This window comes from Maylandia zebra, linkage group LG14 (genome assembly GCF_041146795.1).
Source record: "Maylandia zebra isolate NMK-2024a linkage group LG14, Mzebra_GT3a, whole genome shotgun sequence".
Classification (NCBI taxonomy): Eukaryota; Metazoa; Chordata; class Actinopteri; order Cichliformes; family Cichlidae; genus Maylandia; species Maylandia zebra.
This window is the reverse complement of record NC_135180.1, coordinates 3,312,480-3,338,622: the sequence shown is the minus strand read 5'-3', so window position 1 is coordinate 3,338,622 and position 26,143 is coordinate 3,312,480. Positions and strand designations below refer to the sequence as shown.

General features: G+C 42.5%; 2 protein-coding genes across 2 annotated transcripts; one reads left to right on the top strand and one right to left on the bottom strand.

Moving 5' to 3' along the window:
• Positions 1–5,899: 5,899 nt before the first annotated feature.
• LOC106675502 (uncharacterized) lies at positions 5,900–9,540 on the bottom strand. Its single transcript, XM_024799124.2, has 3 exons — positions 9,292–9,540; positions 6,370–7,392; positions 5,900–6,127 (listed from the first exon to the last, which is right to left on the bottom strand). Exons 2-3 carry the CDS (start codon positions 7,384–7,386, stop codon positions 5,900–5,902), a joined length of 1,245 nt encoding a protein of 414 aa, XP_024654892.2. The 5' UTR covers positions 7,387–7,392; positions 9,292–9,540.
• Positions 7,538–14,065, top strand: LOC106675537 (paraneoplastic antigen Ma1-like). Its single transcript, XM_076873571.1, has 2 exons — positions 7,538–7,573; positions 13,145–14,065. Exons 1-2 carry the CDS (start codon positions 7,538–7,540, stop codon positions 14,063–14,065), a joined length of 957 nt encoding a protein of 318 aa, XP_076729686.1.
• Positions 14,066–26,143: the final 12,078 nt, after the last annotated feature.

Here is a 26,143-nt window from a genome sequence, read left to right as displayed (position 1 = left end):
CGTCCAGATGAACAGAATCAACTTTTGGAGATTTACGTACTTACCTGAATGATTGAGAATGCATCAAGACGCTATACATTCTGCATTATTCACTGGGGAATAATTAGACAATTAATTATAGTATTAGTATCTAGGTATTAATAAACTCTTTGGTCAATGTTGTTTTAATTGTTATGTAATAAAAACAAACAAATGTTTTTCTTTGTTTTGATTTGATCAAACTTGAGAATTTACTTTGTCTTTTACTGCTTCTAACTGCAGTTATATTGCAGTATTTTTTGCTTCTTGAATTGTTCTAACAATTTGAGATATTCAGTGATGTCTTATATTCTAGTAATCATGTTTCACATTCCACACATGTCACTTATTGAGAAAATTAGGCTAGCTATGCAAAATAAAAACAATAATGCCTGTAGCAACTCTAGCAGGACACAATTTATCTGTCAAATAAACACAAAAATGTTCAGGGATGCTGCGTCCAAGTAATGGCAAATTTCATATATGAGCTACGTAAAGGAATATCCACACACACAAACCGAGGGTGGTGAGCAGCTCATGCGGGGCTGTCCGGCCTGGTAGTGATTACTCACAGATAGTATTGATCTCAGATGCAGACCTCATTCATTGCAGGATGACTAGCAGCAGATGAGATGAGGCTTATTGCTGAGCAGGACTGTTCTCTGTCATCTGGAAAACCACAAGGGTAAATTATTGGCGCCTTGAATAAGTAAACGTGAAGGTAGGCTTTATATCTTACTCAGCAACGTTACATAACGTTCAGTCAGTGAATGAGGCTGAACTTTGTATTAAACAAAAAAGATGAGATAAACATAAATATTGGGCTGAGACGCAAAAATCATAAGAAATACTTAGTTTAACTTGACTAATTCAGTAACTTGATTCACATTTATTCAAGTAATATGAAGAGCAGCTGAAACACTGAAATATTTCCTCAATACAATAAAAATTCTCAGATGAGAATACAGCTTAACCTTAAAATCCTCATTAACCAAAATAGCTCCTTTTAGAAAACTATTCAGTAGATTATAGCTGTAATTACAATCCACTGTAAAATATTGCATCACATCTTATTTTGATATAATATTACATGGTAATACATAATATTAAGCTCAACCTGCAACAACAAAAACAAAAAAAATCTTTTCAGTTCATGTTTAGTGCTTAAATGTGCCATTTTTATGACATTTATCATCTGTGATATTTTAATATCTTGTTAAATGATGAACACCAACACATTGAGAGAGTACACGTCACTTTCAGTGTGTTTGCTGAAGTCTGTCAACATAATACTTAAAACTGTTGCACAGTGGGAAACTGTTAGGGTTCCTGGATTGATTCCCAGTATTTTCAGTTTGTTCCAGTTCTCTGTTTATTTTCCACATGTTCACATTTCCTGTTTTATTATGTCACCCATCTGTCTCTGTGCAGTACGTTCTATTCTACTTCCTACGTATTGTTAGTTAGATTAAGTTCAGCTGTGTAGAATAGAATAGAATAGAATTCAACTTTATTGTCATTGCACATGCACAGGTACAGGGCAACGAAATGCAGTTTGCATCCATCCAGAAGTGCTTTAGTGATATAGATATATTACAATATATATTAGCAATAATATAGATATGTGAGTATATTACAGAAATGGGTCTATTATGGTATGTTATAATGTACACGGTATGAAGTATGTTGTGAATATTCTATAACTATAAGTATGTACAGGCTGTAGTGAGTACAAGCTATGTACAGGATATGAACAGGATATAAATATGAAAAACTATACAGAATATGAAATAAATAACTTTACAGAATCTGGGATATACAGCTATACAGAAATGGGAACTATGCAAGTTGTAAACAGTTGTAGGATTAAAGATTATCGAATGTACAGAATGATTATTTACACAGAGTTATACAGTAGTGCAGTTAAGATAAGTGAGGGTGTAGATAGTTTCTACAGAGGCTATATAAAGTGCTAGTGGTTGTGAGTGGTGGTTCAGTCCATGTTATTATTGTGTTTGAGGGTACAGTTGTCCATTGTGGGTGTGTGTATGTTCAGTCCATGAGTTTAACGTGGGTCAGATGTCAGGAGGCAGAGTTCAGGAGTCTGACAGCTGTGGGGAAGAAGCTGTTCCGGTACCTGGTGGTCTTAGTCCGGAGGCTCCTGTGGCGCCTCCCAGAGGGCAGGAGGGTGAAGAGTCCATGTGATGGGTGACTGGGGTCTTTGATGATTTTCCCAGCCCTTTTCAGACACCGCTTCCTGTAGATGTCTTTTATGGCAGGAAGTGGTGCTCCGGCGATGCGCTGGGCAGTTTTCACGACCCTCTGCAACGCCTTCCGGTCCGAGGCAGAGCAGTTCCCGTACCAGACTGTTATACAGTTGGTCAGGATGCTCTCGATGGTGCAGCGATAGAAGTTCACCAGGGTGTCTGAGGACAGGTGGTTCTTCCTCAGAGTCCTCAAGAAGAAGAGGCGCTGGTGAGCCTTCTTGACCAGCTTGGAGCAGTTGGTCGTCCAGGTGAGATCCTCGGAGATGTGGACTCCCAGGAACTTGAAGCTGCTCACACGCTCCACAGCCGTCCCCTTAATGTGGATGGGTGGATGTGGGTCAGCATTCCTCCTGTAGTCCACGATGAGCTCCTTGGTCTTCTCGGTGTTAAGCAGCAGGTTGTTTCTGTCGCACCACTCAGCCAGACGATCCACCTCCTCCCTGTAGGCGGCCTCATCGTTGTCACTGATGTGGCCAATCACCGTGGTGTCATCTGCAAACTTAATGATGGTGTTGGAACCATCAGCAGGTCTGCAGTCGTGGGTGAAGAGGGAGTAGAGGAAAGGGCTAATCACACAGCCTTGTGGTACACCGGTGTTCATTGTGATGGTAGATGAGCAGCGGTTATCCAGCCGGACATGTTGGGGGCGGTTGGTCAGGAAGTCCAGTAACCATTTGCAGATGAGGGAACTGATACCCAGGTCTGTCAGTTTCCTGATGAGTTGTGAGGGGTGGATTGTATTGAATGCTGAACTGAAGTCTATAAACAGCATTCTGGCGTAGGTGTTGTTGTTGTCCAGGTGTGAGAGGACAGAGTGCATTGCGATGGAGACTGCATCCTCTGTGCTCCTGTTCCGGCGGTATGCGAATTGGTGGGGGTCCAGGGTGGGGGGGAGACAGGATTTGAAGTGTGCTAGGACCAGTCGCTCTAAGCACTTAGTGATGATGGGGGTGAGTGCTACTGGGCGGTAATCATTGAGGCAAGATGGGTTGGAGTTTTTGGGTATCGGGACAATGGAGGTGGATTTGATTTGTACTCACTGGTATCTAATCATCAGCATTAGCCACTTTATTTAAACCCTCAGTTTCTCTCAGTTCATTGTCTTGTCATTGTTGCTGTCAATCCCACATGTGTGTTTCCAGTTCAGTTCAGCCAGCCAGCCTATCTCTTACATTCTCTTTATCCTGCCCACAAGTACTTTTTTCAGTAACGTGTAATCTAACGAATTACTATTCCTATCGTTACAACGCCGTTACCGTTACTAACAAGAAAATGCGGTACGGTCGCGTTAGTATTTTTCAACAAACAGATGGTTGAAGCAGCTTACCGCACATAAGTAATCTGGGCGCTACAGCTTTAAGCAGCTGCGCGCACTCCCGCGGGCAGCAATCGCTTTCTGCCCGACGATCACTTTTTGGCACAACACCTGGAGCTAGGGGGCAAAACAAGCGCATGAGTGCTGCTGTTTGACTGAGGAAGAATAAAGTAGTCGTGGTAAGACAATCACACAACTACTTTAAGATGACAAAGCAACAAGGTGATATACACTGAAAAAAGAAAATAGTTGAACCAACTTAATTGAATTATTTCAAATGGTAACACCAAATTTAATTAAGTTCTTTGAAATGAAGTTAATACATTAGATTAACACAACTGATTTAAGTTAGATGTACTTAATAAATTAATTGTTGTCAAATAAACATTTTGCATTAATCCAACTTAAAATTAAGACATTTCAACTTAAAGTTTTCAGTTTTTCCAACCCAATAATTTGCATAACCCAAAAGTAAAATATTGCTCTTTGCTAACCTAATAATGTGGTTTAGTGTAAATTGCTTTTTGTAGTGACTCTAAAATGAAATTTTAGTTTGTTTAATAAAGCTTAAATCAAAATTTTAAGTTGGCTGAAAATATTTTTCAAAAATTCAAAATCCAATGTTTTTTTTTGTTAAATGCTTTATTGTATAAGTGTAATAAAGTATTACCTTTATGGCAACCAACACAGCTTTTGGTCAAACACATTACACATTTGTCCTTTTTAAAACACATATGCACAAAATGCAAGTAACGCTTAGTAGGACCACAAAGTTGTCATCAAAGTGTAAAGTGCAACACAGTATTACACAAATATCAATCTCAACACATATAGTGTCAACTATGAAAAAGTGCCCCAAGAGTATACAGAAACTTCTCTTCAGCTATAGCCAATGAATAAATATCTGAACAGTGTAGCTGACCAATGGGGATGAAAAAATATAAACACTCCTTTAGAGTTTTAGAATGTCACAACAGTTTGTTGTATAACTGAGCACATCAAACCTGAAATGCAACCTTTCCCTTGAAACGAAGGCAAATATGTCTGAAAAAAAAATTAAAAAATAAATAATAATACCATACAAAGTATGTATAAAAGCACATTAAATTGGGGTTTGAGGTCTCTTGCAGCATAAAAAAGGCCCAACATCCAAAAGAGACTACATATTTTACATGCTATATGTCCAAACACAGTTGTTCCTTCGCATTATGGCACAAGGCCATTTGTTGGTCATTGTTCTGTGCCATTACTGGGAGCTTTGAAGTTTGCTGATCAAGCTGCTGATCAAGCTGCATGAAGATTTTTTGGAGCACTTCAAAAGTGAAGCGAAAGGGTTTTGGATAAGCTAGGTTGAGTGCATAGATCAAACCTAGAAGCAGGGCACAAGCTGAGGCAACCGAAATTAGTTCATGCAACACTTCCACACCCTCAATGACAATGCCAATGTCTTCAGGTGGCTCCTGCAGTCCCTCCCCCTCCTTCCGAATCACATACACTGCCATGGTGACCTCCTCCAGGTCCCTCTGAACATCATCTGCTCCACAGTCCTACAGAGGGGTACAAGACACAAACACAAATCATCATTAGCCTCACTTCTTACTGTGATTAAGTGTTTGGGTGATGTACCAATATGTGTTATGTGCTGGGCTATTTCTTGGCTGGGTGTCATCACACACCAGAAACAGCAGAGAGAGGTGTATCAATCTGACTCTAATCAAATTGTAAGCAAGAAAGATAAGATTTCCCAACATGTCAAACTATTCCTTTGAACTTAAATAATCAAGTAAGCCCGTCTTACTTAAAACAAAGTCAATCCAATATGTAATGTGTTGTTGCTGGGAATTACATAATGTCCAATATGGTCATGATAATAAATACATGTCAGCAATCCAACTATGGTTCACGTGTTATGTTTGTTCTAACAGTTAACTTTTTTTGTGTCCCTTTGACAAGATGTGCTGACAAACTGTTGAAACTTACAAGGTATTCCTTGATCAGGCCATCTGCATCTTCTCCCAGGAAGATGGTGAGGGCTTTCAGCACACATTCCCTCCGATGATTAATGTCCACAGTCTAGAACAACAAATGTTGATTAATTTTAAACTCTAAATTTCATAAGACAGACATCCTTACTCTTATTGCTTAACTTACATGTACTTTATTTAAAAACAGTAATTCACAAGCCCAGAGATTCCTTACAGAAAGAAAAGGGGATGAGTTCAGTGGTGTATTTTTTGAGTCGCTAAAAACATTCATGCATATGAAAGCCATGATTAACATTGGCCTGCCCATATTGTATTTATGAAGGATTCAGATATATTTTGACAGCCCTCTTAGTTACGAAGTATCTTGTTTGATGGTACAGATTTACCTGGTCCAATGTGTCCATGATGTTCGCAATCTTTTGGCGTGTTGCTCCTCCTTTGGCACGTATGACTTTGATCAGCTGACTTGAGTGCATGTCTAACTGGGCCATGAACTTCCACTCAAGAGGAACAGCCATGAGCCTCTGGAACTCTGTATTTATCTAAAAACAAAACACAAATGACACTAGATATTGTATTATGGAACAAAATGCTGAAACTGATTGTATGCCAAAATGTATATATCCCAAAAAGTATAACATATATGGGAATTCAAAATGTAAATTCTTTCATTAAGTTCAGTGTTATAAAATCTCAACCACATCAAGTTATGACCGATTCATGAAAGTTAACTGCAATAAATCCCGAAGCATACAGACTTCGATCACTTCAGTTCCATTCTTACCTCTTTCTGTGTGAAGAGTGCAGGCCATCTGTCCTTCAGTTCCTGAATGCTTGGTTCTTGGTTTACCACCTCATGTCGTCTGTAGGCAAACGTGTTAGCCATTTTGTCTGCGATGACCCTTTCATTGTCCCTTATCCCGATCTCTGTCAGAAGTTCTAGTCTCACTTTTTCCATGCTGTCCAGAGTCTCACCAGTAGGAAAGGATGGATAAAAGTTAGCTTCAGAACGTTTTGGCTTCTTCACTTTTTTAGCAGGGAAAGCATCTGTAGTAGCTTTAGATTTCAGTGAGTTTACACACAGCTCTGGACACCCCTGTAATTTGAGCTGGGTCCTGTAGTTTGCCATTTTGTACTTCAGTCGTTGTTTCCAACCGTAGCAGCCATTGAATGATCCAGGTTCTTTCAAACATGGGTGCTTTTTGATAAGGGCCTCTGCAGCTGCGCAGAAATGTGCATCCTCTGGATAGGCCTTGTAACGGTAAATTTCTTCTGCAACTCTTTTCAGGATATCATACAGCATTCGGGTGCTTAAAGTCAACATTTTTTGGCTCACACGGTACTCAGTATTCCCCCTCTCTAGCTGTAGCTCTGTGTCATATGAAAATTGGGGAATTGCAAAATCTTCTGGCCACTGTTGTGTTCGAGATGACATAGATTCAGGGGATGAGAGGATAATTGTGTCATTTGATGCCACCGAAATACCGTCATCAGACTCAAATGAAAGAGACAGAGATGAAGTGGACTGATCGGCACTGATCAAAGGTGGATTTGTTTGCTGGTGGATCACTTTGATTGTCCCCAAATTCCGAAGTTCGGTGGTAGAATTCAGATTGAAGAAGTCATTGCCAAAGTCTTGGTCCATGTATTGCAGTCTGAAGTTACCTTTTAACCCAAAGGTAGTCTTTATCGTGCTGAGAAGGTCTTCAAGTGACTCTGGGATGCCATTTGGAAGAGTCAGCTTTTCAATGTTGTTCTCTCCTAAAATCACCTTCAGTCTTGCAGGTGTTGAACCAGCCATGGTGGTCTGAGAACAAAGCACAAGCACAGTTAGTGAGGATCAACATGTAAACCACTGACATTTCCAATTAGGAGAATTTAATGTCAAACTAGAGGAAAAGAGAGAAGGCAAAGAGAGGAGGAAAGGGGAGGAGAAGAGAGATGGCGAGAATATGGGAGACATTGAAGAGAAGAGAGAAGGAGAGGAGGTGAGGAGAATATAGGAGACAACAAGGAGAGGAAAGAAGAAAAAGAGAAGAGAAGCAGAAGGGGGGAAGAGCATAGGATTAGCTTTCTCATACCCATAGCACTTCAGATCATTACTTTTGATTAAAGCAGCCAAATAGATTGAGGTTAAAGCAGAATTACAGCCTGGTGGCAAATTACCCAAAACCCAGTACAATCCACAAATTTTATGCTTCCTCCGTGATGTACCAAGGGGATTACATATTTCGAATTCATCAATGTATAATATCAATGAAATGCTTTCCTGCTTGGACAACAGTCCATTTTCATGGAAGAAGTCACCATCGAAGATAGTTTTGTAGTGCACAGAAGTTTTTTGAGGCTGATTATCTACAGTATTCAAATTAACAGCCTGATCCAAGATTGTCTGGCAGTCAAGAATATGCTGCAAAGACTTTAAAATTGAAATATATTGGAATAACTTGTTATTTTTTCGGTCAAGTATATATTCCACTGGTTCCACTACTTTAAAGTGGCTCTTGTAGTATGCTTTTCGTCTCCAAGGACTGGAAAGTGGACCTTTATCTCCAATTGCTTTTTTTACAGGGTTTGTCTCACAGAGTACACTGGCTAGCTTTTCAACAACTGACTGGTCAAATTGGCATCCGTTGTCTTGTAATACTTGGCTAATAGTCTTTTGGGTAATCGCCACAGAAACAGAACCAATCAAATAGTTTAACTCCTGCAAAAGCTCATCTACAGCTGCATTAGACACAAGAAAGATGTGTTCCAACTTAAGGAGCACTGAAGCAATTTTAAGCTCAATATCCTTCTCTAAGTTTTCAGAATACCCATTGTCAAAAGCAGAATTTAAATTTACATCACTCTCTATAATTTCCACATCTGAAATATCACTGGCAACACTGGCACAAGATTCATCAACAGAACTTATTCCAGGCTTAAATGTGTTCACTGTACCAGAGTGTTTTCTGTATTTATGACTTTTGAAGTTCTCATAGACATTGGCTTTATATTCACAGTTTTGGAACACACATGTTACAGTCTCCTTATTTTTAAGATGCTGATAGATATGTTGAAAATATTCTCTTTCTGTGGAGAGTTGATTATGGCCACAAATATGGCAAGTGAATGTGGATGCAGCTTTGGAGACTGCTTGTTGGGCAGGGTGATTTCTTGATAGATGGCTCAGTAGGGCGTTCCAAGTCTTGAACCTACATGCACAATTTAAATAAGTGCATGGATATGAGTGGCCTCGTCCGTAATGCCTATGAATCAGTTTGTAGTGTTTGAGCAATTCAGATCTTTTTGTTAATGTTGTCCCACAGTCCTTGCATCTCCACATGAAGCATAGCACTGGAGAAACAAAGAGACACGCTTTACTGGGTGTATATAAATAATTTGAGAAAACACAGAGGGAGAGTTGGGCAATATTACAATATATCAATATGGTGATATGAGACTAGATCTCATCTCAGCTTTTTGCCACATTGCCCAACACAAAGCGAATCATTTAAACACAAAATGTATTCATCAAATGTAGCCAGCCCTCTCTAAATAGATTTTAAAGGGATAAGTTCAAAACAAAAGTTTAAAAACAAAACCCAAATGCCCATAGGTACTTTTTTTTTTTTTGCAATTGTTTTATATATAAAGCCGATTCCTGTTCAGTGTAAAACTGAATTAAGTTTAAATGAGACATTACTATTTTGAACTTGCATACCTTTGTTGTTGATGAAGTGAAAGTACGCAAGTTCACAGGTAAAACGAGCTGCCTGGCACGCCTCCACACAGGAATGCCCCTCTTGAAGTAGTCAAAGAGCTGAGAAGAAGTTAGGTCAGAAGGTGGCGATGGGGCATCACATTGGACACCAAGCCAAAGGTTGTGGCACTGTCCAGGGTTCCAACCAGAGGTGATGTAATCTTTCTGCCATCAGCAGACACCCCTCTGGAGAGGTTGACAGGAAGGAAAGGAAGCACTACCCAAAGTCCTAAAGATTAAAGATATGTTCGAGTTAGTCTTTCATCATGTTTACAGTGTTCATCTGTGTAGCGACTTCCACAGTCGCTAGAGGCCGGGGATGAAGCCTGCCTATTTGCCTGACGCGCTGTCAACTTTACGCAATAATGCGAGAGGTGGAATTGTTTGCTTGTTTATTAAAGTGCTTTGAGAGTTTACAGAGTAATGTCATCGGATCCCGATTCAGACTCTTACAACATCACAGGCTCTAATGTAACAAGGCGAAACATGTTGTGCAGCGCGTCAGGCAAATAGGCAGGCTTCATCCCCGGCCTCTAGCGACTGTGGAAGTCGCTACATCTTTAGTCAACAAAAACTACGGCTACCCAGCCCTCCTCTCTGTCAAAATCAAACCCAGCGAATGACAGACTGACAACGCCCATTTATGTCACCGCTAGCACCCACGTGACTCCCATAACAACCAAACAAATAAAAACCCAGTGATCATCAAAATTCAATACATTCAATTATGGCTCCTACAATCTGCATCTATGTACTTGTATATGTATTCAGACACAGACCAGAAGTGTGCTAGGTCTACAAGAAATCTGATGGCTGTATTTTCTGTGTTCAATAGCGTAATACTTTCTTCTATGATTTCTAATTTTGATTTTCTGCCGCACACCATCTCCCTCTCACACGGCTGATCCGTGCGTGTACGAGCGCTGCACGCACCCTTTCTCCTCGCCTTCTTAACGTCATGTACATTGAAAGCAATGCAAGCGGCAGTAAATGCATGCTTCCTGGAGCCACCACAGCTAAACTTTACCTCCTATATCACCCGTGGCCGTGACCGCATGAACTATTCGCGCCGACAGGCATACTGCGAACAACCACTCGTGTATAAATGCGCGCGCCCGAAGTAACGTAGTCTGAAGAGAACCGCGGCCCAGCTTGCCGCTATAATGTGCTAATGCTAATGAATAACTAACAGTAAGCCAACACCGACACACTGCATGAATACACAACTTTAAGCTAGCGTTACGATATTAAAACAAGAGAGTACCGCCGGCAAACTACTAACTTAACCTACATGTCCAAACACAAACTACCAACAGGTCTGACATTTCGCTAATGTTAGCAGGGCTGAATGATAGCGGTTTGGTCAGGTCAGTTTACTAAACACTTAACAAACTTAACAATACAGTTGGAATATTTTTATATCTAATATATTAAAATATGTGTTCTACATTTGACTTACCTTCAAGGACTATGGAAAAAGTAATATCTTCGTTACCTTATTGACCAAATTGTTCACGAGGTCCTGCCTGCAGCCAAGTGCCTCTCAAATTGTTGTTCTCAACCGCAGGTAGAAAATTCTGGAGAAGGCGGAGACGTCATGACATCAGACGCACTGCGTCACGAGAAACCTAATTGATGCAGGTTGACTCTAATGAGAATAGCAGGTTACATGTGTACTGAGGGAACAACACGTAATAACAAGTTGATATACTCCACAAATTTAGACTGGCTCCACTAAAGCAGAAATCTTAATGAAACTGACTCTGAACTTTACGTAACTTCAACTACTGCTGAAATACACTTTTTAGAGTGTATACCAGTTTTTAAATTGTGTTAATAGGCTACCTAAGACCAGAGTCATGATAAACAATATATACGCGGCGTTTTTTCCTCAATAGTTTCGTCACGTTTAACGTCTAAGGACAGCGCTAGCAAGCGCTTTCTGCTTATGACCCAAAAATAAAATGTAATACTCTGATAAATATCAGTGGTATTTATTTTGTTTTCATGAGAATAAGTTAAAGAGAAAATAATTGTTCATGATGAGGTTAAGAGTGGTATAAATATGTGATATAAATGTTTGTATTAAAATGCATAAATAGTGTGTGAAAAAATCAGTTACGTTAAAAAACCATAATTTTATGGAATGTGAATGTCTGTTAAAAGAGAAGAAGTGTAACTTGTTTTGTATGCTACGTCACGAGAGGTCATGACTTGCAGATGACTTCCGGGGGAAAGAGACTCGGGAGGAAGAGAGGAGAAAAAGAAGGATTACTAAAATGGCATAGACGAAGCATGGACTTCGGGACTGCTTATGTCACCAAAGTTGTTCGGCAACAACATATCACCCGTCTGCGGGCTTCCCGGTAATCATTCGGAGCGTTTGAGCCGGGCTTCCCGTATCTTTTGTGCTTGACTAAGCACGAGGCACATTTGGCTACGTTGGCTAGCTGGAGCTAGGCTAACGCCACGGTCCTGGCTAACGGAGATTCCGCCGGAGCGGAGAGACGGAGTTGGAGAGTTGTCTCGGGAGAGAGTCGCTAACCGTGGATGATTCGCTGCTATCTAAGGAACCGGAGATTCGTTGCTCGCTGCCGCGAGTGGAGACGGTTGCTACCACAACGAGCGAGTTATTCATCGGAGGAGGTGGAGACATCACGGATACTCGGAGGTATTGTTGTTATTATTAAGAGCTCCAACTAAAGCGCGCCAACAACAAAAATAAACTAAGAGTGCACTCTGGGAAAAGAATAACATTGGACAGATTAAGGGAAAAAATACTGAAATCTATCCCCCGGGGGTTTATTGTATGTTTTGTATATGTGTTTTTTTTTCATGAAGAAAAAAGGGTTGGATGTGAATTTCCTGCAATTGTTTAATACATTTTCTAACCCTGAGATCCTGTGTTGGGTTTATTGCATGGTGTCTTATCATTTGAGTATTCACATGTATTAGCCTTAATCGGTTAAGTGTATTTCCTTAGCCTCCGCTTGTCTGTGTGGACACGAGAATCATATGAACCCTAGACTGATATTTATTTTTTGAGATGTATCTTTTATCACAGAATGTTTAAGTAGAGTCAAGACTGCACCCGAGGGCATAAGGGGGGAGTCTTGTCACACGAGCCGGTGGTAAAAGTGTTACATTTTTGGGGGCTCGAGCCGGGATTGTATGTAATTTTGTTATGACTGACCTGGTTTTCCGTTATTCACCAAAGAGAGGGAACAAATTTTTTTTGAGATTGCTAAGGAAATTATTTTCATTGTCAAGTGTGGTTACATTTATTGTGAGATCTCTTACTGTTTGAGCTAAAAAAAAAAAAAAAGAAAAAAAGAAAAAAAGAAAAATGGAAGCCGTTGAAATTGAAGCTTGGTGCAAAAGGAAGCAGTTAGCTTATGGACATGCAGTTGTTTTGAGTGATGTGGACCCCGATGTCACAGATGCAGTTCTGCTATCGGCTTTGAGTCAGGTCAAAGTATTTGGAAAATCTGAGATAGTTGACCGTTGTCTTGATGTAGCTTCTAAGACACAGTTGGTACTGATCAAGACTTCAACTGATTTAAGAAATCAAACCGCACCGGATGTTGTTGGACTCCCTGGTGAGGCGGGTCCATGGCCAGCTCATGTGCTCACTGCTCCTGCAGAAAATGATGAGTTTCAATCTAAGCTAATGTCATTCCTGAATGCGGAAGGTAAAACTCTTACTGACGTTGGTGGCTTACTTCAGCCTTCACCCCTTGATGTGAACACGGCTTTGATACATGCTATCAGTTCCTTAGTGGATAAATGTAACACCACATCTGTTGATTCTCAGAGCTATCGTAAGCTGCGCATGTTCTCTGGTGTGAAACCTACGCCCAATGGGGAGGAAGAGTATGATGCCTGGGCAGAACAGACAACACATCTGCTAGATGAGTGGCAGTGCAGTGACAACATAAAGAAACAGCGAATAGTGGAAAGTCTGAAAGGTCCAGCTGCAGACATTGTAAGGTTCTTGAGAGTGCAGCAGCCCACTGCAACTTCATATGACTACATGCAGGTTTTGGAGACGGCTTTTGGAACAACTGAGAGTGCGTCCGATCTTCTGGTGAAGTTCAGACATACCTACCAAAATGTGGGCGAAAAGTTGTCTACTTACTTGTTGAGGTTGGATAAACTGCTGCACTGTATTTTCAGAAAAGGAGGCGTGGCACTGTCTGACATGAATCGATTACGGATGGAGCAGGTTGTGAGGGGAGCACTGCAACAAGACATGATTGCACTTCGTCTTCGTATGACTCACAAGCTGCGAGAACCCCCTTCTTTCAGTGAATTGCTAAAAGAAGTAAGGGAGGAAGAGGACATGCTCCAAAGCAGAAACGATAGTAAGAACCCAGTAATGTCACAGTCTGTAACTCCTGTTTCTAAGTCGGCACCTGAACAAGAAGTGGCAAAGCTGAAAAAAGAGTTAAGTGTCATGAAAGCTGAGATGCTTAGTCTTAAAGCTGCTACGATTGCATCACATCCAGACACCCAGATTTCACAACCAGAAGTCCCTACCAAGCCACCTTATAAAAGAAATGCTACCCCACAAAGGTCTGGCTATCAAGAGGATAAACCTGGAATATTTTGCTACAGATGTGGGGAGGATGGACATTTTAAGAGAGAATGTGAAGGTGAAGAAAACCTACTCAAAGTCAACAAGCGCCTCATTAAACTGACAAAGAAATCGGGAAACTACCGCGGGGTCCAGTAGAGGAACGGCCTGGCATCCCGGTGGTTGCAAAACGTTCCACCAAGTGCAGCACCTTAGAGGGAAAAGTGAAAGACACTGTACCTGCAGGCTTAGTGGGCCCTAGCTCTGTAGTGTCGGTACAGATTGAAGGCATCTACTCTAAAGCCATACTCGATTCTGGTTCTCAAGTAACCCTGCTGTACAGATCCTTCTACGACAGATATTTGACACACCTGCCATTGACGTCTATCGACACGTTGGCGATATGGGGTCTCAGTTCCGCCGAGTACCCTTATGATGGCTATTTGTCACTTAGGCTGGAGTTTTTGGAAGCAGATGTAGGCGTGAGTGAGACCATTGATGCACTTGTGTTGGTATGTCCCGACCCAGTTGTGAGAGGTGAAGTTTCCCTGCTTGTTGGCACCAACACACCCACTGTGAGGCGATTGCTTAGCCACTGCAGGGAAAAGGGAGGGGAAAACTTTGTGAGATCCATGCACATTCACCCAGTCTTCAGAAAAGTTTTCAGTGAGATCTCAGTGTTACCACCTGATGCTGACAGTAACCAGAGGGGAACGGTGTGGTTCACCCAAGCCAAACCTGTCACCATACGGCCTGGGGGAGTCGCCCAAGTGGCTGGGGCACCAAAATTTCAGGGAGCGCTGGGCACTCAGACAATCCTTGTAGACTCACCTGATGACCCTGAGAATGAGTCACGGTTTCCCGATGGACTCCTGGTGAGACCAGAGTTGCAGACCTCCACTGGGGTGACGGCAAAAAGAATTACTGTTCTAGTTAGAAACATGTCAGCACGGGAAATTACCTTGACCAGAGGGACACCAATAGCTCATCTGTTTCCAGTCGACGTTGTGTCATCTCTACCTGGGAAGGAAGAGTCTGAAGTCGAGTTCCCTGGGAAGCTGAGCCCCTCTTCTTTCAACTTTGGAGACTCACCAGTTCCTAAGGAGTGGAAGGAAAGGTTGGTGACAGAAATGATGGAGCGGAGTGAAGTTTTCTCTCTGCTTGAGTTTGATGTCGGATGCAGTAAGAGCACCCAGCACACTATTAAAACCACAGAGGACAAACCATTTCGGGAGAGGTCTCGTCGGTTGCCGCCTGCTGACGTGGAGGCATTGAGACAGCATCTAGCGCAGCTAAAAACTGCTGGTGTTATTACAGAGTCACGCAGTCCTTATGCCTCACCCATTGTGGTCGTGAGAAAGAAGAATGGGAAAATAAGGATGTGTGTGGATTTTCGGACCCTAAACCGCCGCACCACTCCCGACCAATACACGGTGCCAAGAATTGAAGATGCTTTGGCATGTCTCAGTGGAAGCAAGTGGTTCAGTGTGCTTGACCTTCGGAGTGGATACTATCAAGTGCCCATGGCAGACTCCGACAAGGAAAAGACAGCTTTCATTTGCCCGGCTGGATTCTTCCAATTTGAAAGAATGCCACAGGGAGTGACAGGGGCTCCCGCTACATTTCAGCGGGTAATGGAACAAACTGTTGGAGACATGAACTTGCTTGAGGTGTTGGTCTATCTCGACGATCTCATTGTGTTTGGAGCCACGCTTGAGGAGCATGAGATCCGGTTGCTGAAGGTGCTTGACCGTCTAAAGGACGAAGGACTGAAGCTGTCACTGGATAAATGTCAGTTTTGTCAGCCATCGGTGACTTACGTTGGGCACATCATATCTCAAGACGGGGTGTCTACTGATCCAAAGAAGACTGAAGCTGTAACCGCATGGCCAAGACCCAACACTGTGACTGCGTTACGGTCGTTTCTTGGATTCTGTGGGTACTACCGGCGTTTCGTGAAAGATTACTCCAAGGTAGCTCACCCATTGAACCAACTGTTGTCTGGTTACCCTTCAACTGCAAAGAAGAAAGTAAAGGAGAGACAGGATGGTCCGCACCTTAACCCCGCAGAGCCCTTTGGTGGTCGATGGAGCGGAGAATGTGAGGCAGCCTTCGAGGAGCTGAAGCGACGACTTACCCAAGCTCCTGTGTTGGCCTTTGCCGATCCTCAGCTACCTTATGTGCTGCATGTAGACGCTAGCCGGGAGGGCCTAGGAGGAGTGCTGTACCAGGATCAAGGCGAAGGATTGAGACCTGTGGCTTTCGTCAGTCGGAGTTTGACTCCTTCAGAAAAGAATTACCCAGCCCATAAATTGGAATTTTTGGCGCTGAAGTGGGCGGTAGTGGACAGACTGCATGACTATCTGTACGGGACCAAGTTCGAGGTGAGGACAGACAACAACCCTCTGACATATGTGCTAACGTCTGCCAAGCTAGACGCAACGGGTCACCGTTGGCTTGCTGCCCTGTCTACATATGACTTTAGTCTCAAGTACAGAGCAGGAGTCCAAAACATTGACGCTGACGCTCTCTCTCGCCGGCCACAATCGGGGTCGATATCCAAATCCGAGTGGGACGACGTTCCTGCAGCAGGAGTGAGAGCCTTGTGTCAAATGTCTGGGGTGATGAAACATAAAAACCCACGATCCGGAAGAGCCATTGACTCTTTTGGCACTTCTCCACAAGCTATCCCACAAGCTTATTGCAATCTGGCTTCTTTGAGTGTTAAGAATATGCCCTTTGTGAGTCTTGCTGAGTTGTCGACCGCTCAACGGGAAGACCCCGGCATAGGTCAAGTGTGGACAGCTCTGAGTAATGGGAATAGTAACCAAGTTGACAAGACCAAGCAACCAACTTGCTCTTTGCTGTTGAGAGAGTGGGACAGGTTAAAGATGCAAAAAGGAGTGATGTATCGCATTGTAACTCATCCAGGGAAATCCCGCTGTTCTCAGTTGGTACTACCAGAAAAGTATAGAGTCCCTGTACTGAAATCACTGCACGATGACTCAGGTCATTTGGGCCTCGACAAGACATACGGCTTGGTAAGAAACCGGTTCTACTGGCCTCGGATGAAGTCAGAGATTGAAGAGTATTGCAAGTCTTGTGAGAGGTGTATAAAAAGAAAGACTCTACCCAAGAGAGCTGCACCTTTGTCGCATTTGCAAAGTGAGGGACCGTTCGACCTCGTTTGTATGGACTTTTTGTCCATAGAGCCTGATTCGAGCAGCACAGAAAATGTTCTGGTCATTACCGATCACTACACTCGTTATGCTCAAGCTTTTCCAACAAAAGACCAGAGAGCCTCTACGGTTGCAAAGGTGTTGCTGGAGAAGTATTTTGTTCATTACGGACTGCCACGGAGGATGCACAGTGATCAGGGCAGAGATTTTGAAAGTCGCCTTGTCCATGAAGTGTTGAGTTCACTTGGAGTTGAAAAATCAAGAACGACGCCCTATCATCCTCAAGGAGACCCTCAACCCGAGAGGTTTAATAGGACGTTGTTGGACATGTTGGGGACCCTGGAACCGAACAGAAAGAAAAAATGGAGTCAGCACGTCGTTCATTTGGTTCATGCTTATAATTGCACTCCAAATGAAGCTACAGGTTTCTCTCCTTATTTCCTTATGTTTGGGCGTGAAGCTAGGTTACCTGTGGATTTGTGTTTCGAGACTTCTAGTGATGGCACACCACAGAAAACTTACCTCAAGTACGTTTCTGACCTGAGGAAGGAGTTAAAGGCTGCCTATGAACTAGCAGAGTCCGTCGCTGCCAAACAGAATGAGAACAATGAGCAGCGGTATGACAAAAGAATCAGGTTCGCACAGTTGTTACCTGGAGACAGAGTCTTGCTACGAAACCTCGGGTTACAGGGGAAGCATAAACTGGCCGATCGCTGGGCGTCAAAACCATATGTTGTGGAAAGCAAGATGCCGAACCTACCAGTGTTCCGGTTGAAACCTGAAGATGGTGATGGACCAATCAAGATCCTCCATCGAAATCACTTACTGCCTCTTGGGGAGAGGATATGTCTAGACTCTGCATCCCATACGGATCTCACCCCTACAAGGAGAGTCTTGCGACGGAGGAAACAGAAAGAATGCACAGACAAGCCTGGAAAGGAAAAGACACTATCGCAGAGAACGGCAGATAAAGACTCTGAAAGGGAAGGAGTCACACCCAGTGATAAAGATGAGAAAGAGTACACTGACTCCGAAGATGAGGATTTTGGACTTTGGTGTGATCTGACTGTTGAACCTCTCAGGTGCAACATGGATAGTGATACTCTGGAACCGTTCAGTCTGGATTTGGGTATTTCCTTAAGCGACGTAGCTGAACAACCAAAAACAGTTGGGCTGGGAGTAACACAGGAATGTGTAGAGGAACCTGAGACGGACAGTGTAAATGAATCTGAGTCTGTTGAGATCATCGAAGCCGAATCACCTGATACTTGCGAGAATCCTGAGGAGACAGGGAAAGACAAAGCACTGCCTGAAGACATTCTCTTGCAAGAAGAGGACACTGAGCTTAACTCTGAGACTAATCCTGACTTTGACATTAAGACCAGACCTCAGAGGTTAAAGAGGGCTCCTTTGAGGTTAACTTATGATGAACCAGGTCATCCCAGTGTGGTAGCCGCCACTACAGTGAAATATGTCTCTTGTTTTTATAAGTGGATAGGTACATCCATCTTTGCTTAGTTGTGTGTTTTACTCACCTGTTGTGCCATACTGGTTTATGTTTTCAAGGTACAAAGTCATGAGGGCATGCTTTTCTTTGGTGGGGGGAGAGTGTAATACTCTGATAAATATCAGTGGTATTTATTTTGTTTTCATGAGAATAAGTTAAAGAGAAAATAATTGTTCATGGTGAGGTTAAGAGTGGTATAAATATGTGATATAAATGTTTGTATTAAAATGCATAAATAGTGTGTGAAAAAATCAGTTACGTTAAAAAACCATAATTTTATGGAATGTGAATGTCTGTTAAAAGAGAAGAAGTGTAACTTGTTTTGTATGGGTGCCTTGAAAAGCGCTATATAAATCCAATCCATTATTATTATGCTACGTCACGAGAGGTCATGACTTGCAGATGACTTCTGGGGGAAAGAGACTCGGGAGGAAGAGAGGAGAAAAAGAAGGATTACTAAAATGGCATAGACGAAGCATGGACTTCGGGACTGCTTATGTCACCAAAGTTGTTCGGCAACAACATATCACCCGTCTGCGGGCTTCCCGGTAATCATTCGGAGCGTTTGAGCCGGGCTTCCCGTATCTTTTGTGCTTGGCTAAGCACGAGGCACATTTGGCTACGTTGGCTAGCTGGAGCTAGGCTAACGCCACGGTCCTGGCTAACGGAGATTCCGCCAGAGCGGAGAGACGGAGTTGGAGAGTTGTCTCGGGAGAGAGTCGCTAACCGTGGATGATTCGCTGCTATCTAAGGAACCGGAGATTCGTTGCTCGCTGCCGCGAGTGGAGACGGTTGCTACCACAACGAGCGAGTTATTCATCGGAGGAGGTGGAGACATCACGGATACTCGGAGGTATTGTTGTTATTATTAAGAGCTCCAACTAAAGCGCGCCAACAACAAAAATAAACTAAGAGTGCACTCTGGGAAAAGAATAACATTGGACAGATTAAGGGAAAAAATACTGAAATCTATCCCCCGGGGGTTTATTGTATGTTTTGTATATGTGTTTTTTTTTCATGAAGAAAAAAGGGTTGGATGTGAATTTCCTGCAATTGTTTAATACATTTTCTAACCCTGAGATCCTGTGTTGGGTTTATTGCATGGTGTCTTATCATTTGAGTATTCACATGTATTAGCCTTAATCGGTTAAGTGTATTTCCTTAGCCTCCGCTTGTCTGTGTGGACACGAGAATCATATGAACCCTAGACTGATATTTATTTTTTGAGATGTATCTTTTATCACAGAATGTTTAAGTAGAGTCAAGACTGCACCCGAGGGCATAAGGGGGGAGTCTTGTCACACGAGCCGGTGGTAAAAGTGTTACAAAAAAAAACAAAACAAAAAACAGCCCTTTCGTGTTGGTGGAAAACTGCACCATGTCGACCAATCAAAAAATGGCAACATGACATTTGGTTGTTTAGGAAGAGGGGGAAGTTTTAGGAGTGACAGAGAGAGAGAAAGAAAGACAGCAGAAAAAGAGAGAGAGCGAGTTTTGAGATATGAGAGATTTGTGATGTTTAGCATGTTTGGAGTGTGTAGTTAATGTGTTGCCTTGTGTAGTTAGTGTGTAGTGTTGTGTAGGGCTGTGCGATATGACCAAAATCTCATATAACGATATATGACAGCTATCGTTCCGATAACGATATAAATCACAAAATTTTTTTCATTTTCTGAAAATTCTATGAATCTCAGGCAGCTCGACTTGCGTGAAGTGTTTCGTGGGCGTCGTGTAGCTGGAGTCGAATGTTTTAACCGATGAATAAAACGATACATTTTTAGACATAAGTTGTATCGGCCGCCGTTTTCTTTGTGAGTATTTATTACACAGCGTGCTGCGGGGAAAAGCCTGTTCTAACGTTTGAGTCTAAGTTTATTTTTTAAGCACCTGACGGCTCTTTTTTTGCTTCTCATCTGTAAACACTCTGCATATTGTTCCATGTGATTCAGTTTATTTTGAAAAGTCTCAACAGGATCTTGAGCTTTATTCTGAAAGGTGTATGTGGAAAATAAACAAGCGGACACGAGATGGTTTTACTGTCGTTGTTGCTAACGACAATGCATAAAAACAGACGCTTGTCCGTCTGTAGTGTGGTTATATTAAATATAAGAGAAAGAGAGAACTTTAAGAAATTAATATAGCCACTACAGTGACCATCAAAACGATGAAAAAATATTGCTGTAAACAGTTTATTTTGCGACACCACGAAACAAACGATAGCGTAAAATGAAATGATAGATGTTTTTATATCGTCATCAGATATATATCGTTTTATCGAACAGCCCTAGTGTTGTGGATAGTTTTGTGTTGTGTGTCAGAACAATGAGGCGACTGCTGTCTCCAGGTAGAAACAGGAGTGATACACCTGCTGCTGTCAGACCTGCATGTATCAGGCTGTGATGTTCTCCTTTATAGTGGACAGAAATTATTTTCTGAAGTGGCACAAATAATTTGTGTGGCATCTTATTGAAGAACAGCTGATTGTTCTGTAAATAGTTTGAAATGGTTATAAAAAGGGTAAAAGGTAAATGGCTGCAAATAACTTTGTTGTTTGCAGAACTTGTGCATATGATTTTAAAATTGACAATTTATATTTGCATTTAAGGTTATGAGATATGATTAATTAAAATGTTTGTGGTTGTTACAGTAAAAATTCTAACTTTTTCTAATCGGATTTTATGGTTTTTGCCTGATTGTAGATCAATTGTGTTAATACAGTATGTCAAAATGAAAACATAACTGTAAATTCAGACACATGAGTTTGTGCTGGAAAGGAAAATACCAAACAAGCCAAAGTAAATCATTTTTAAAGGTGAAATCTAGAGGTTAAATCAAAAGTATTAAAAATGGCCAATTATGACCTGGACCCCAGAGGGTTAAACATTTTTTTTAAAGTAACGCAATAGTTACTTTTCAAGTAATTAATTACTTTTAGAATCTTGTAACTCGGTTACTAACTCAGTTAGATTTTTGAAGAAGTAACTAGTAACTATAATGAATTACTTTTACAAGTAACTTGCCCAACACTGCATAGTAATCACCAAGCCGTGAGTCCTGCGTTTGGGTCCTCTCTTCTCCATCTACACAGCGACGTCCTGACAGAAACTGAGAATGTTTTAAATTTTTGGATTGACTTTCTTGGACATTGAACAGACACGCACTTTATTTTATGCATCTTAAGAACTTTATCAGTCACACGCACTAATCAATACATTGAAGTAACTTAGGGTTTAGTATTTGTAGTGTATTCTTTCTTTCTTGAGTATAAGAGGGTCTCAGTCCCAATCCAGGTTTTCACTCATTTCTTGCCTCAAGCAGTTTAAAAATAATTCATGAACATGGATCTCTTTCCGGTTAGGAAACCAGTTTGCAGCAGTTTGCTGTAGCCAACTTCCGGAAGAGCGATGCCCAAATTTAGCAGTACACATACTCTATGTGTAACTGTGCAACTACTCCAGTTCACATTACACACATTGCATCATTTAATTCAACTGGAGTGGAGCCTTCAAGTTTATGTAAAAGACAATGAAAAGCAAATCCTGTGCAGGAGTGCCTTAAACCTGCATTCTTTGCAATGACCACAAGAGGCAACTCATCTGATTGCAAAACTAGTTTAAAACGTATTTAAGACAAAATTAATTCAGTTTTATCGAACTCAGTTAATATCAGTTCGATAAAACTGAGATTAACTGAACTGTTTATATGTAGAATAAATGTTACTGATAAGAACGCTATTAGATATGATACCAATTAAACTTAAATCTTGTTCTCACTACATTTTTGTAGCATTTTTTGTTACCAAATGTTGAATATATTTTTTATTTCATGAGCATTCATTATTCTGTGATTCACTGTCATTTATTTTGATTCATTATGATGTTAATGTCATAAAAGTTACACTGCTATTTAAAATTTAATTAACTTAATGTAATGCACTAATTTAAAAGTGTCAAACAACAAAATAATCCTCACAGCTGAAATAATACATTTTCACATATGCCTGAGTGCAAATGCAACCCGTCTAATCTATTAGAAATCACTGGTACTAATCCCAGCATATCTAGGAGTGCTGAAGCATGATTCCCTCTGTCTGTGGTTGAAGCTGGTCAAAATCCTCCACTGGATCTAGCAGGGTGTTCCTCATACATGTAGCTTTATTTCCACAGACTATAACATCTCTGCTTTTACTGTGCAACACTCAACCATTTTCAACACTGGGGCCCTGGGTCACATTGAGCTCCAATTTCCACCACAAAATCTGGCTGAGCTGTGAATTGGCTTTTGGCCAATTAGTTTTTTCTCTTATTATTTTTCTCTTAGTTTCTAGGATTTAAGAAAAGCATGACTCCTGGTTAGCGATATAATAATGAATATCATTTTGAGGCAGGAGTGAGAGGGAGACAAGAGATGAAAGGTTAGAGACGAGGGGGAGCAAGTGATAGTAATACCGACCTGGCAAATGTGCCCTCGTGCCAGCAAGTCAATTTGAGTGGCGCTGTGGAATGTGACATCATTTACTCAGAAATCCCTAATTTGTCAGCATTAATATTTCAGCCCTGGCATTGCCTGTCAGAGTATGCCAGAGATGACTGATCAATCTATAAAACAGCCACAGCTAATTTATTGAATATTTATGTGCAGTGTCATGTGCAGGAAAGCAGCAGAATTTGTTCTTCGCCGCTCTGCCTTTTATGTTGAGGAGCTTTCCAAAAAAATCACATTTTAGCATTGGTGCAATGTTAGACTTGTAGCTGTGGAAAGGTTAGACTGCACCTAAATATGTCCACCTTTGTTCAAGCCATTTGCAAATGAAGAAATTTGAACTGATGTGGAGTGACAAATCTTTTTTTTTTCTTTTTGATCAAACCTTTTTCTGAAACTGCTGTATTGTTGTGATGCTCCTTACCACGCTGGAGATAACACACTTTAAAATGACGAAAAAATGTCTCCAAGTGGTCCGGAGTTTCTAATTTCCTTGGACTAAAATTTAAGATAAAAATGGACCACATTTTTCCAATATTCATTTCTCTTCATTGGCTCCCTGTTAAATCCAGAATTGATTTCAAATTTAAAAAATAGTGGCATATTAACTTATTTGAGCACTCTCAGACTGCAGACTTATTGTGGTTGTTTGAGTTTCTCAAAGTACCTCTCACACTGATTTTAAAATGAGGCTTAACAATTTCTTCTGATTAGTACTGGATCAGGATACTCTAAACCAGTGGAATTCTGTCAGGTTAACCAAAACTGTCTTGTCAAGTCTAACATTAGACAAGAGTTAAAATATTCTAAAATAAAGTCATCTTTCTCAAGTCTGTTTAGAAACTTTAGGATCTATCCTTTTTTTTTTTTTTTTTTTTTGGCAAAATGGCGCGGCCACGTCCAGACACCCTCCGACTATCCACCTTTCTTGTTTTTTACTTATTTTTTGCTCTGGTTTACATTCCAAAATCCTCTAGTTTTATAGTATACGACAGCAGATCACTTGTAAACATCGGTGACAAGGTTGCACATCTAATCTTGGACACTTTTAAACCTGACCCATCCTGGCCGCCAGAGATACTACGGGGCGCGGAGAACAACAAAGGACGGGTCGCTCATCCGAGGCGTAGAACAAAGAAGCATCGGGGGAAACGCGCTGGCGTTAGGAACAGACTGAGACAGCAGGCGCATCGCGCACCACTGCCCAGTATCCTACTGGCCAACGTACAATCTGTCACGATTAGTGGAGCGGACTCAGGCGCAGACCACAAGTTTCTTCAAATCAAACGTGAATTTATTTACAGTGTTCTCCACGGTGAAATATATATACACACACAACGGTGTCTGGGGAAAAGGGGCCGGGGTTCCAGGGTCCGGGAGTGAAAGGGGCAGGAGTCCAGGGAGGGGAGATTTCCACACAGCCCTCGCAACCACACACAGCTCCTCTTCTTTCCTCTATCACTCTTGCTCACGCTCAGTCACCGTGCACAAGGAAAACAGGTCCAGGGGAAATCTATACACAGAAAGAGAAACAGTTAATCTCCTGGTTCAGACGTACTGACGAACAAACTTTGCAGAGTGCAGGACGACTGACGCTGATGGCTCAACGATCCAGCGACGAGTAGAGCAGACTCGCCATCTTAAGTAGGACTCCAATTCTCATAATCAGCGGCAGGTGTGCTGATCATCTCCAGGTGCGTGGGCCAGGAGCAGGAGCCCATACTGAGCTCCGCCCCGGCAGGAGAAAGAGAGAGTGGAAGAGGATGAGAGAGAAAGGGAGAGCAGAGGCGAGCGAGGAGAAAAAAACAAAACAAAGCGCCTGACTGCTGTCAGCTGGCGAGGTGCGGGGACCATGACAGTACCCCCCCCTCAACGGGAGCCTCCCGGCGACCCACCAGGCTTGTCCGGATGCAGGCGGTGAAACTCCCGGAGCATGGACACGTCCAGAACGGCTGCTCACGGGACCCAGGAGCGCTCCTCCACGCCATAGCCCTCCCAGTCAACCAGGTACTGACAGCCACGCCCCCGGCGCCGTGAGTCCATTATGCGAGTGATGGAGTAAGCCGGCAACCCATCCACGAGCCGGGTGGGAGGAGGGGGCCTGGAAGGAGGGCACAGAGGACTGGACCGGACAGGTTTGATTTTCGAAACATGGAAAACATCATGGATTTTCATATTGCGAGGGAGTTTTAACTTCACAGAGACGGGGTTGACCAAGGCGGAGATTTCAAAAGGGCCGATAAAGGTGGGTGTAAGTTTCTTGGATTCAGTCCTGACCGGAACAAAGTGGGTAGAGAGCCATACCTTCTGGCCGACAGAGTATGCGGGTGCTGGAGTCCGGTGCCGGTCTGCGATGCATTTGTTGTTCTCCTTCGTGCGTAGTAGGGCCGCTTGAGTTGCCCGCCAAACTCTGCGGCACCTGCGCAGATGAGCCTGGACGGAGGGTACAGAGTGCTCACCTTCCACAGCAGGAAAAAGAGGAGGCTGATATCCCAAGGAAGCTTCGAATGGAGACCGGCCGGTGGCAGAGGCAGTCAAGATGTTATGGGCGTACTCGATCCACGGCAACTCCTCACTCCAGATGGTTTGATTGGTGGAGGCGTCACAGCGCAGGGCGGTCTCCAGTTCTTGGTTGGCCCGCTCGGACTGGCCGTTGCTCTGAGGATGATAGCCCGAGGATAGACTGACCTTTGCGCCCAAGGAGTTGCAGAACTCTTTCCAGACCCGAGAAGTGAATTGAGGCCCTCTGTCGGACACTATGTCTTCCGGGATCCCATGCAGGCGGAAGACGTGAGTGGCGAGTAGGCGTGCGGTCTCTAGAGCTGTGGGAAGCTTAGGCAGAGCAATGAAATGAGCCGCTTTAGAGAAACGATCGATTATGGTGAGAATGACAGTGTTACCTGCTGATGGAGGTAGCCCGGTGATGAAGTCCAGTGCTATGTGAGACCATGGCCTGGAAGGAGTGGATAACGGATGGAGCTGACCCGCCGGGGGTTGGTTCGATGGTTTGTTTCGGGCACAGACCGTACAAGCAGTGATGTATTCCCGAGTATCTTGGGTGAGTGAGGG